The following is a 14,525-nucleotide window of genomic DNA, read 5'->3' as shown; positions in this document are numbered from 1 at the left end:
CTAGTGCCACAAACAAAAACACATATCACTCTGACGTTATCGATGTAAGGAAGGGCACACAGTTGTACAGACATTGTACATATCAATACAGACATTGAAGCCCAATGCAGACTTTAAATTCATAAGATCTTGTCAAACTGCTTAACCCATGCCATGAGATGGGCAGGTCTTCCAAAGCATAACATTTGCCAGTTATCCCATCCTGGTGTTTATTGCTCCTTCATGAGGTTCAAAGTCTTGCATCATTATACACATACATATATATATATATATACTAAGCAATAAGGGTTTAGCAACGAGTTGCCTTACCACATACCGAATTTAGAAATAGCAGTCAAAGGGTTATAGCTATTTCTTCTACTAAAAAGGGAGATCTCAGTAAAAACAGCATTTGGAAGGCAGACACAAACAGGTAAGAGAGAATGAATTGACTGCAATCTATCATACAATTTTTTTAGTTATCCACGGACGTACGTTTCGAAATCAAGTTTTTAGGAAAGCATAAGAATTAAATATTAAATATTAAATAATTCTATCTTACCGAAACTTCTTTTCTCTTCAGCGTAGAATACTATAATCATAAATGATTATATATTGAATTTTGAGATACCAGAAGGCACCAACTCAACTCAGTATCAGAGCGAGCTAGAATCCGCAACTGGTATCACCGAATTCAATTTGTGAATGAAACGATTGTGTCAACAGCCCCTTCCCACCCGCGTGTAGCCAAAACAAGATGCTGTGGTCATCTACTGAGATAAAATATGGTTATCCGTAATAATGAAGGGTGAAATTAATTAATTTGGAAAAATTATCAATTACACCAAGTAGTCTTCGGCATGTAAAAGCCTCATTCGAGGAAAATTTAAGTAATACTAAGCAATAAGGGTTTAGCAACGAGTTGCCTTACCACATACCGAATTTAGAAATAGCAGTCAAAGGGTTATAGCTATTTCTTCTACTAAAAAGGGAGATCTCAGTAAAAACAGCATTTGGAAGGCAGACACAAACAGGTAAGAGAGAATGAATTGACTGCAATCTATCATACAATTTATATATATATATATTATATATATATATATATATATATATATATATAAAGAGAGAGAGAGAGGCACATGTACATATATATATATATAATATATATATATATATGAGAAAGGATCTTCAGACACTGGGCCTCACTGAGGAAATGACAAGGGACCAGGGGATGTGGTTATTTGCTGTACTTGATAAGACGTGTCAAGCTAAGCAAAATCACCATCTTCCACACATACAGGCTTGTCTTTTCAGGTGCTGAGAGTCAGGACAGCTTTGCTAGCCAGTTCCATGTCAAACTGTACAACCCATGCCAGCATGGAAAGCAGACATTAAATGATGATAATGATGATCTATACATACACACCCCTTACATTTCCTAAAATGTCAACAATCATAAACAAGGACAAATACAATCAAAAGATATTTCCTTTAAGATCAACAACTTTTAATGACTAAAGAAAGCATCTTGAGTTATTTGAAGTAAGTAGAGCATAGTGTGCATTAATCTAGCCCATATTTTTCTTACGACTCAGCCAAATGATAAACAGCAGCATCTATAACCTTTTCTAGAGTCTCCAAGATTGACAGAAGAGAGGAAGTTATCTTCATATCAGTGACCTTATCCAGACACTAGCAACACAGTAACCTCTGTGAAAAGTACTCATGGGCCAGATTAAATCTACCACCTAAAAACAGGAATGGATCCTCCTATAGATTTCAACACAGCCTCTTTCTACCAAATCTCACATCCAAAACTGCTGCTCGGAGACTATACAGGAAAGCACTTTTTCCATACTGACATGGGTTGGATGGTTTGACTGGCTGCACCAGGCTCCAATCTGATCTGGCAGTGTTTCAACAGCTGGATGCCCTTCCTAACGCCAACCACTCTGAGAGTATAGTAGGTGCTTTCTACGTGCCACCAGCACAGGGGCCAGATGGGGCTTACATTGACCACGTTTGGATAGTGCTTTTACATGCTACCGGCACAGAAGCCAGTCAAGGCAGCACTGGCATCAGCCACATTCGGATGGGGCTTTTTATGTGCCACCAGCACAGGAGACGGTCAGGGTGAGGAGGCTGGCATCAACCACGTTTGGATGGTGCTTTTTACGTGCCACCGGCACAGGGAGCCAGACGGGCGGCGCTGGCATCAGCCACAACTACAATTTCCATTTGATTGTGGTTTGATTTGATTTTGATGTTAATGATGTACTTGACTTAATAGGTCTCCTCAAGCATGGCATGTCGCCCTACAATCCAAAGGTACTTTTGAGTGAGCTGGTTATGCGACACTGGCATAGGCTAGCTATGATCTCACTTTGTTTGCTGGGTCTTCTCAGTCAAAGCATATCTCCAGAGTAAAGTAAAATTCTAAACAAAGTTTACTAGCCAAGCTAGCTTCACAAAGTTAAACTAGTCAATCACATTGTCTGTTGTGTAGTAGAAGAAAATTTTTTAATGAAAAACTTCCATCAATTGATAAAAATGTTTAAAATGCCTTGCCAAGGAGGAGTATGAGTTAGATGGTAAACACATTTGTCATAGTCAGCATCATTATTACCACCACACCCAACATAGCCTTAATATTGCATCATGTCAAGGGTATCAAATTAGCAATGAGTATGTCAGAGGTTGTCGTCATGTTAGTAGTTATAGTAGTAATAATTGTGTTTGTGGTGGCCACATTCGTAGTAGTAAAAGGTGACATCAGCCTCTGCATCATTAACTACTGCCATAACAGATACTGGGGTGTTGCAACACAGCTGCCATAATCATCATCATGATTATAATTACCTTTGTTGCTTTACCAGACACGCAATAACATTTTTGTATAAAATTCATCATTTAATGTCCATTGTCCATGCTGGCATGGGTTGGACGGTTTGACCAGGGCTGACAAGACGAAGAGATGCACCAGACTCCAGTCTGATTTGCCATGGTTTTCTATGGCTGGATGCCCTTCCTAACATCAACCACTCCGAGAGTGTAATGGATGTTTTTACATGACATTTGCATGAACACCACAGAGATATTTGTATCATTAACTGATGATTGTAAAAACAATCTAATATTCAGTGTGCATGTATGTGTGAGAATGAATACAAAAATTGAACTCATTAACTTACTCGAGTGAATCTTTTGTTGTTGCAGTATTCCCCACATGGACAACGGGAACCACTGAAAATTACAGAAAATTACATGATAAAAACAGGCTCAAAAAATTTGTTAATTACAGGACTATTAAAGCATAGATATACAGCAACATTATTAGCTGCAGGACTCCTAGTTCACTAAAAGATTAATCTGAACTATTTTTACTGGCTGGAGATCTATCACTATCAAATCTGTATTTGAATATCTTGTATAAAATAAAATTGTTTACTTGTCATTAATATAATCTTTTCTATTTTATCAATAGCTAAAAACAAATGTGTTTGTGAAATTTAGGCACAAATACCATAGATATGTATATGTGGGTGTATACATGAATGCATATGCATAAACAAACACACACACAGACATGTATAAGTCTGTATTATCAATGACAATTATTACCTTGTTGGAATGCAAACTTCAGAATTTAACAATAAAATACTATTTGCTATTGCTAAGGTCTCAATCACTTTCATCATATATAAATATTTATCTATCTATCTATCTATATATATATATATCTTTCTATCTATCTATCTATATATATATATATCTTTCTATCTATCTATCTATATATATATATCTTTCTATCTATATATATATATCTTTCTATCTATCTATATCTTTCTATCTATCTATATATATCTTTCTATCTATCTATATATATCTTTCTATCTATCTATCTATATATCTTTCTATCTATCTATCTATATCTTTCTATCTATCTATCTATATCTTTCTATCTATCTATCTATATCTTTCTATCTATATATATATATATAATATATATATATATATATATATAATATATATATATATGCAACAGTTAGGTTTTGTTTGGTGTTGCTAAGTTATTAGATCCTTTTTTAAAAAAAACATTCAGTTGAATTAAAAAAAAAACATTGTTTTCAAGGAAATATTTCAATGTTGAACCTTATCCATTCTTCAAAGTTAAGCCATTCTAACAATATGTTTATGTTAGCATTTAATACTTTTAATATCAACGTGTCTGAAGCTGCCCCTCTGATTTTCTAATACAAACTTTTACGTTAATTTATGCTCCAAACACCAGCTTAATAATGACTAAGTTATTTTGCTAAATTCTTCATTATTTTCAAAATTAATTAAAACGATTTCAACAGAGATACGGTAACAAAAGGGTTAAAAACAATGAACTGTACCATGTACATATTTACATTGTACTGACTTTTTGTTTCAGATGTTTGCAAACAATTTTATAACATTCTTCATTCTTGTAAAATAAAGATGTAAATCTGAAAACCCAGCTATTGATTTAGCTCATACAAATATTTCTGTATAAATTAACTTATCATTGCAGTAGAATGTAGGGGTGGGCAGAGGGCAATATAGTCAATGGCAACAAATGATGTATAAGAATTACTAATATTGATGTTATTCCAAGAGGAATCAAATGTAAAGTCCATCCCAGCAAGATTATACTTGAGAATAAAGAGGTGGTGGAGGACTAATGTGGAGTACAGTCTTATTCATTTGCCTTCAAAATTACTATTATTACAAGTAGAAACTATTAAACAAGGAAGTAGCTTACAATTTAGGAAAAATCTAATTTTAATAAAGACAATTATTCAGTTTGGAGTGGCTGTGTGGTAAGTAGCTTGCTTACCAATCACACGGTTCCGGGTTCAGTCCCACTGCGTGGCACCTTGGGCAAGTGTCTTCTACTATAACCTTGGGCCGACCAAAACCTTGTGAGCGGATTTGGTAGACGGAAACTGAAAGAAGCCTATCGTATATAAGTATATATATATGTGTGTGTGTGTCTGTGTTTGTCCCCCCAACATCGCTTGACAACTGATGCTGGTGTGTTTACGTCCTCGTAACTTAGCGGTTCGGCAAAAGAGACCTCTAGAATAAGTACTAGGCTTACAAAGAATAAGTCAAATGACTGAAACAAGTAAATGAGTAAAAGAATGAACTCAGAACATCTGAGATAAAATTTGAAATGACTTTGATATCCATGGCTAAAACTAGTTAGATAATTTATTGATATTATGTTCTATTGAAGTAAATAGATTGACTATCACTGCTTCATCTGGATTTTATCGTATTTATTGAATAATAATAATAATGGTTTCAAATTCAGACACTAGGCCAGCGATTTCGAGGGAGGGGGTTGGTTACATTGACTCCAGCGCTCAGCTGGTACTCATTTTATTGACTTTGAGAAGATGAAAGGCGAAGTCAGCCTTGGTGGAATTTGAACTCAAAACAAAGACAGGCAGAATGCTGCTAAGCATTTTTTGTCTTGCGTGCTAACTTCCTTAATAATAAAAATAACTCTTTCTAATTTTCGCATAAGACCAGAAATTTTAGTGAGAGGGGTCAAGTCGATTGCTTCAACCCCAGTCCCTCACAGGTACTTTATTTTATCGACCATGAAAGGATGAAAGGTAAAGTTGACCTAGACTGGATTAGAACACAGAACACAAAGAGCCACAAGAAATATTACTTCACATTTTGTTTGACACACTAACGATCCTGCCAGCTTGTCATAATAATGATTTGCAGAACTATCTTGGAAAGAATCTTATATGAACAGGGAAACTAAAATTACTGAATCCACAGTATCAAAAAACAAACACATTATGTAGTAAGAACTATAAATGTGACTGACATATCACTGAGTAGAGTGTTTAACTCTCTAACTTTCTTCAGTAAACCTTATTAGGGAAGACACCTAGGTTCTACATATATATTTATATTTATTTACTACCCACAAGGGGCTAAACACAGAGGGGACAAACAAGGACAGACAAACGGATTAAGTCGATCATATCGACCCCAGTGCGTAACTGGTACTTAATTTATCGACCCCGAAAGGATGAAAGGCAAAGTCGACCTCGGCGGAATTTGAACTCAGAACGTAACGACAGACGAAATACCGCTAAGCATTTCGCCCGGTATGCTAACGATTCTGCCAGCTCGCTGCCTTATTCTACATATAAGTGACTAATAAACACTTCCCTTAGTACAGAGAAAAGACAGACAGCTTGATGAATCTTAGAAATATTTAAATACGATGCGATAGACGAACATGATGACACAATAGTTATATAATAAAAGGCAGGAATAAGCCAAGATACTTTATTGCCAAATGAAATACTTAGAAAACTGTAACATTGAAAGAATTACACTAAGAATCTGGAATCTTGTACTTACTAGAAATTTAATATCTAAGTCAGTCTGGGCATAGTTTGTGGAGCTAAATTACTCTACAATAAGAATAAGTGGAAAAATCTATTATTCCCAGTTAATATGTAGATAATATAATTGATTTATATAGGTGCAGGCATGGATGTGTGATTAAGAAGTTTGGTTTGCAACCATATAATTTCAGGTTCAGTCCCACTATGTAGCACCTTAGGCAAGTGTCTTCTACTATAGCTCCAGGCTAATTAATTGTCTTGTGAATAAATTTGGTGTACAGAAACTGTGTTGAAGCCTGTCATGTGTGCATGTTTGTCTTATCCCCTGCCCCTTTTAACAAATGATGTTAGTGGTTTATGTCCCTGTAATTTTAGTGATTTGGCAAAAGAGACTGATAGAATACTGAACTTAAAAATAGAACTGCAGTTGATTTGTTCAACTAAAACCTTTCAAGACATTGCTCCAGTCCAATGACTGAAACACGTGGAAGAATAAAACAATATGGGGAAATTTTATTTTGACAGTTTTTAAAAAAAATGCTATTTATGTTTTCAAAAACAGTTGTTGAACCCAACTTAAATCATTTGTTTTGTAATATGTGCTTTAGTTTGTGATGCAAAACTGAAAATTCTGAAGTGTTTATTTGAAGCAAAACTGTGCCAAGTTTTACTACAAAAATTCAAACCAGTTCTGAATGTAAGCAAAGCAACTTGCATCAAGCATAGAGCAAGAACACTGCTAATAGACTCACAGTAAAATGCCGATTTGAATGTTTCCTTCCGGAGAGGTAGGCCTTGAATATAAAGAATGTAGTAAATGTCCATTCGACTGGTGTAATGACAGCCTTATTATCTGAAAACCTTACTTGAAGCCGATCCAAGAAAAATGGTACGAGAAATTACAGAAGTGCTTGGCATAGCATTGCAACTGCTTCCCGGTATCGTGATGTAATCGGCCAAGGTGAAGAAGTTCAACAAATGGGCGCCTCCTGAATTGACTGAAAAACAACAAAATTGCCGACTAGAGATTTACTCTTTGCTGATCACAAGAAACGACAAGGACACATTTCTTGTGATAAATAAAAAAAAAAATAAGGACAATCTTGTATAACAAGTGTAAAAGATCAGCACAAAGGTCGACATTAAGGGAAAGTTCCTATACACATGCCAGGTGAGAGATGCTTAAACACAGCCCATGTGACACTACTTCAGATAAATGTGCAGAGAAAAAGTTCAATTTCATTCTGCAATAGTGATTTCACACTGATTTTCAATTTACAACTGGCTTTTTTTAACTCCATATCTAGCTTGTGTGAATTTACCAACACAAAACATGAAACAAGTTTCATCAGACTAACTAATGGGAATGGCAGTTAGAATTGCTTTTCATTTTACTTCATCTGTTTATTTTTCACATAAACTATTTTTGCAGAAATATAACAGTATAGTGGAACTGTTACATATTCCACGTAGTTTTGGTAAAAGAAGTACAAAGAAGAATTAACAGATGATTGCAATCCAGACCAAAACGGGATTGACATGTCTCTTTTGCAAGAAACAAAACCCAATTTAAGCCCTTGACATTGGCTGTGTGGTTAAGAAGCTTGCTTCCCAACAACATTGTTCTGGGAACAGTCCAACACACCTTGGGCAAGTTTCTTCTACTATAGCCCTGGGCCAAACAATGTTTTGCGAGTGAATTTGGTAGATGGAAATTGTGTGGAAGCCTGTTGTATATGTGTATGTGTGGCTTTGTGTTTGATACTCCTACCACTTGATAACTGGTGTTGGATAATGTCCCAGTAACTTACCAGTTTAGCAATGAAATACTGATAAGATAAGTACTGAGTCAATTTGTTTGACTAAAGCCTTTAAAGGCAGTGTTCCAGCATGGCCACAGTCCAATTATTGAAACAAGTAAAAGATAAAATACAGTAAAAGTACAAAACCAACATTAACTATAGGTAATGTTTATGTAGAACCTAACTCAAACAAGGATATCCCAACAACAAAACAGTTCTTTTGATATCATTAACTAGATCCAAAATAAAATAGAATAATACCACCGTATCCAGTAGACTGAAAATGCTTCATAATATCTTCCCCAACAGATACTCAAAGATGTCTCTGACAAATAATAAGGAATGGATTTCGCCAATGAAAAGTCTAACACAACTTTGTGGAAAACTTCTAATAGAGAACTTAAAGCCATTCACAAACTATGAACAAACCTTTGTTCTTCCCCATTATCCTTTAAATGCCATCTGTACTTCACCTTTCAAATTATTTACTACCATCTTTTAAGTCAACTCTCTATTAACAATATTTTGCCTGCCTTTTATTATGAAATTCTATATTTGAGAAAGAATCAAATTCATAATTATGTCTTTTGATAGTTGCAAGAGCTCTCTCCACACACTTCTTCCTGCTTATCAGCAAGTATAGCTTGATAGTATAATCATACTCATACAGATTGTTTTTAGGTACCAACAATATATCCATGAGCAAACATAAACATCCTCTTGGCCTTCCTACCCATAAACCGACAGAACAATTGAAGATATGACAGATAGAAGAGAGAGGACTGCACCAGCACTTGGCTGATTATGCATTGTTAGCTGAGTAGATTGGAGTAGTATAAAATGAAGTGCCTTGCTCAAGCACACAATGTGCTGCTTGGTCCACAAATCGAACCTATGACCTTGTAGTTGTGAACTGAACAGTCTAATCACTAGACCATGGACATGAGATAGTAAAGATAGCCAAACACAGGCCTGTTACTCCATGTTGGAACTGCCTCTAAAGTTAGCAGCATTGCCAGATAAAAAAAGCATTTGTTGCAATGAAAACAACAATAAACAAACCTGTGTGAGCAAAAGAAGCTCTACCTCAGAGATTAAAGAGACCTTCTAATCAAAATCCTACAAAGACACAAAGAGGACGATACCCCCTCACACAAAAGGATCTAATTACAAATGAATCAACATGAATCAAATATATTTTCAATAGATTTCCAAAAGAACCAACAAAATGAAATTAGGACTAACTACATCTCTTACGTGTAGACTAATTATATATCTGATATGTGAACTATGTATATTTTTGGAATAAAGATTAACTAAGTTCCGGGTTCAGTACCATTGCATGACACCTTGGGCAAGTGTCTTCTATTATAGCCTCAGGCCGACCAAAGCCTTGTGATTGGATTTGGTAGATAGAAACTGAAAGAAGCCCACCATGTATATGTATGTGTGTGTGTGTGTTTGTCCCCCCAACATCACTTGACAACTGATGCTGGTATGTTTACGTCCCTGTAACTTAGCAGTTCGGCAAAAGAGACCAATAGAATAAGTACTAAGCTTACAAAGAATAAGTCCTGGGGTCAATTTGCTCGACTAAAGGTGGTGCTCAGGCCCAGCATGGATGCAGTCAAATGACTGAAACAAGTAAAGAGAGTAAGTAATGGCATAAATGAAATTGGGACGATCTGTTTCTGAAATGAGAACTAACTATATTTTTCAGATGGTAAAGTGTCAATTCCAAAATGTCTCAGTTCTCTTCTTCCCAAAACAAATTTTTAAATGTCACTTTTTCCATCAGTTTCCACCATACTATCACTATTTACCAACATATATTACCAGTTTATTTCCTTATTCATAAAAACTTATACCCATGTTTCTAAAAGTGTGCACTGACCATAGATATTCTACACTTCTAAGAGAATGATTAACTGTATTTCTGAGAGAAGGACTAAGTGTATTTCTGAGAGAAGGACGAACTGTATTTCTGAGAGAAGGACTAAGTGTATTTCTGAGAGACGGACTAACTGTATTTCTGAGAGAAGGACTAACTGTATTTCTGAGAGAAGGACTAACTGTATTTCTGAGAGAAGGACTAAGTGTATTTCTGAGAGAAGGACTAAGTGTATTTCTGAGAGAAGGACGAACTGTATTTCTGACAGAAGGACGAACTGTAGTTCTGAGAGAAGGACTAAGTGTATTTCTGAGAGAAGGACTAAGTGTATTTCTGAGAGAAGGACTAACTGTATTTCTGAGAGAAGGACTAAGTGTATTTCTGAGAGAAGGACTAAGTGTATTTCTGAGAGAAGGACTAAGTGTATTTCTGAGAGAAGGACTAACTGTATTTCTGAGAGAAGGACTAAGTGTATTTCTGAGAGAAGGACTAACTGTATTTCTGAGAGAAGGACTAAGTGTATTTCTGAGAGAAGGACTAACTATATTTCTGAGAGAGGGACTAGCTGTATTTCTGAGAGAAGGACTAACTGTACTTCTGAGAGAAGGACTAACTGTATTTCTAAGAGAGGGACAAACTGTATTTCTAAGAAAGGGACTAACTGTATTTCTAAGAGAAGGACTAACTGTATTTCTGAGAGAAGGACTAACTGTATTTCTGAAAGAAGGACTGTATTTCTGAGAAGGACTAACTGTATTTCTGAGAGAAAGACTAAGTGTATTTCTGAGAGAAGGACTAACTGTATTTCTGAGAGAAGGACTAAGTATATTTCTGAGAGAAGGACTAAGTGTATTTCTGAGAGGACTAACTGTATTTCTGAGAGAAGGACTAACTGTATTTCTGAGAGAGGGACTAGCTGTATTTATGAGAGGACTAACTGTATTTCTGAGAGAAGGACTAACTGTATTTCTGAGAGAGGGACTAGCTGTATTTCTGAGAGAAGGACAAACTGTATTTCTGAGAGAGGGACTAGCTGTATTTCTGAGAGAAGCACAAAATGTATTTCTGAGAGAAGGACTAATTGTATTTCTGAGAGAAGGACTAACTGTATTTCTGAGAGAAGGACTATCTGTATTTCTGAGAGAAGGACGAACTGTATTTCTGAGAGAAGGACTAACTGTATTTCTGAGAGAAGGACTAACTGTATTTCTGAGAGAAGGACTAACTGAATTTCTAAGAGAAGGACTAACTGCATTTCTGAGAGAAGGACTAACTGTATTTCTGAGGGAAGGATTAACTGTATTTCTGAGAGAAGGACTAACTGAATTTCTGAGAGAAGGACTAACTGTATTTCTGAGAGAAGGACTAACTGTATTTCTGAGAGGAGGACTAACTGTATTTCTGAGAAGGACTAACTGTATTTCTGAGAGAAGGACTAAGTGTATTTCTGAGAGAAGGACTAAGTGTATTTCTGAGAGAAGGACTGTATTTCTGAGAGAGGGACTAGCTGTATTTCTGAGAGATGGACTAACTGTATTTCTGAAAGAAGGACTAACTGTATTTCTGAGAGAGGGACTAGGTGTATTTCTGAGAGAAGGACTAACTGTATTTCTGAGAGAAGGACTAACTGTATTTCTGAAGGGGGACTAGCTGTATTTCTGAGAGTAGGACGAACTGTATTTCTGAGAGAAGGACTAATTGTATTTCTGAGAGAAGGACTAACTGTATTTCTGAGAGAAGGACTAACTGTATTCTGAGAGAAGGATGAACTGTATTTCTGAGAGAAGGACTAACTGTATTTCTGAGAGAAGAATTAACTGTACTTCTGAGACAAGGACTAACTGTATTTCTGAGGGAAGGATTAACTGTATTTCTGAGAGAAGGACTAAGTGTATTTCTGAGAAAAGGACTAACTATATTTCAGAAAGAAGGTCTAACTGTATTTCTGAGAGAGAGAGAGACTAACTGTATTCCTAAGGGAGGGACTAACTGTATTTCTGAGAGAGGGACTAACTGTATTTCCAAGAGAGGGACTAACTGTATTTCTGAGAGAAGGACTAAGTGTATTTCTGAGAGAAGGACGAACTGTATTTCTGAGAGAAGGACTAAGTGTATTTCTGAGAGACGGACTAACTGTATTTCTGAGAGAAGGACTAACTGTATTTCTGAGAGAAGGACTAGTGTATTTCTGAGAGAAGGACTAAGTGTATTTCTGAGAGAAGGACTAAGTGTATTTCTGAGAGAGGGACTAAGTGTATTTCTGAGAGAAGGACTAAGTGTATTTCTGAGAGAAGGACTAAGTGTATTTCTGAGAGAAGGACTAACTGTATTTCTGAGAGAAGGACTAAGTGTATTTCTAGAGAAGGACTAACTGTATTTCTGAGAGAGGGACTAACTGTATTTCTAACAGAGGGACTAACTGTATTTCTGAAAGAGGGACTAACTGTATTTCTAAGAGAGGGACTAACTGTATTTCTAAGAGGACTAACTGTATTTCTGAGAGAAGGACTAATTCTATTTCTGAGAGATTGGACTAACTGTATTTCCAAGAGAGGGACTATCTGTATTTCTAAGAGAGGGACTAACTGTATTTCTGAGAGAAGGACTAACTGTATTTCTGAGAGAAGGACTAACTGTATTTCTGAGGGAAGGACTAACTGTATTTCTGAGAGAAGGATTAACTGTATTTCTGAAAGAGGGACTAACTGTATTTCTAAGAGAAGGACTAACTGTATTTCTGAGAGAAGGACAAACTGTATTTCTGAAAGAAGGACTAACTGTATTACTGAGAGAAGGACTAACTGTATTTCTGAGAGAAGGACTAACTGTATTTATAAGAGAGGGACTAACTGTATTTCTGAGACAAGGACTAACTATTTCTGAGAGAAGGACTAACTGTATTTCTGAGAGAAGGACGAACTGTATTTCTGAGAGAAGGACAAACTGTATTTCTGAAAGAAGGACTAACTGTATTTCTGAGAGAAGGACTAACTGTATTTCTGAGAGAAGGACTAACTGTATTTATGAGAGAGGGACTAACTGTATTTCTAAGAGAAGGACTAACTGTATTTCTGAGAGAAGGACTAACTATATTTCTAAGAGAAGGACTAACTGTATTTCTGAAAGTAGGACGAACTGTATTTCTGAGAGAAGGACTAACTGTATTTCTGAGAGAAGGACTAACTGTATTTCTGAGAGAGGGACTAACAGTATTTCTGAAAGAGGGACTAACTGTATTTCTAAGAGGACTAAGTGTATTTCTAAGAGAAGGACTAACTGTATTTCTGAGAGAAGGACTAACTGTATTTATAAGAGAGGGACTAACTGTATTTCTGAGACAAGGACTAACTATTTCTGAGAGAAGGACTAACTGTATTTCTGAGAGAAGGACGAACTGTATTTCTGAGAGAAGGACAAACTGTATTTCTGAAAGAAGGACTAACTGTATTTCTGAGAGAAGGACTAACTGTATTTCTGAGAGAAGACTAACTGTATTTCTAAGAGAGGGACAAACTGTATTTCTAAGAAGGGACTAACTGTATTTCTAGAGAAGGACTAACTGTATTTCTGAGAGAAGGACTAACTGTATTTCTGAAGAAGGACTGTATTTCTGAGAAGGACTAACTGTATTTCGAGAGAAAGGACTAAGTGTATTTCTGAGAGAAGGACTAACTGTATTTCTGAGAGAAGGACTAAGTATTTCTGAGAGAAGGACTAAGTGTATTTCTGAGAGAAGGACTAAGTGTATTTCTGAGAGAAGGACTAACTGTATTTCTGAGAGAGGGACTAGCTGTATTTATGAGAGGACTAACTGTATTTCTGAGAGAAGGACTAACTGTATTTCTGAGAGAGGACTAGCTGTATTTCTGAGAGAAGGACAAACTGTATTTCTGAGAGAGGACTAGCTGTATTTCTGAGAGAAGCACAACTGTATTTCTGAGAGAAGGACTAATTGTATTTCTGAGAGAAGGACTAACTGTATTTCTGAGAGAAGGACTATCTGTATTTTCTGAGAGAAGGACGAACTGTATTTCTGAGAGAAGGACTAACTGTATTTCTGAGAGAAGGACTAACTGTATTTCTGAGAGAGGACTAACTGAATTCTAAGAGAAGGACTAACTGCATTTCTGAGAGAAGGACTAACTGTATTTCTGAGGGAAGGATTAACTGTATTTCTGAGAGAGGACTAACTGAATTTCTGAGAGAAGGACTAACTGTATTTCTGAGAGAAGGACTAACTGTATTTCTGAGAGAGGACTAACTGTATTTCTGAGAAGGACTAACTGTATTTCTGAGAGAAGGACTAAGTGTATTTCTGAGAGAAGGACTAAGTGTATTTCTGAGAGAAGGACTGTATTTCTGAGAGAGGGACTAGCTGTGTATTTCTGAGAGATGACTAACTGTATTTCTGAAAGAAGGACTAACTGTATTTCTGAGAGAGGGACT

General features: G+C 36.1%; 1 protein-coding gene across 1 annotated transcript in view; it reads right to left on the bottom strand.

Annotated features, from left to right (window-relative positions):
• The window catches only part of LOC115232341, a 94,524-nt gene that overhangs the window by 32,260 nt on the left and 47,739 nt on the right, over window positions 1–14,525 (bottom strand). The window contains exon 4 of the mRNA XM_036506869.1: window positions 3,171–3,222. Coding sequence (XP_036362762.1) covers window positions 3,171–3,222 — 52 coding nt within the window. The remainder of the gene's footprint in view (window positions 1–3,170; window positions 3,223–14,525) is intronic.

Source organism: Octopus sinensis, linkage group LG1 (assembly GCF_006345805.1).
Source record: "Octopus sinensis linkage group LG1, ASM634580v1, whole genome shotgun sequence".
Taxonomy (NCBI): domain Eukaryota; kingdom Metazoa; phylum Mollusca; class Cephalopoda; order Octopoda; family Octopodidae; genus Octopus; species Octopus sinensis.
Note: the sequence above shows the minus strand (reverse complement) of the source record. Positions and strands in the feature narration are given on the sequence as shown.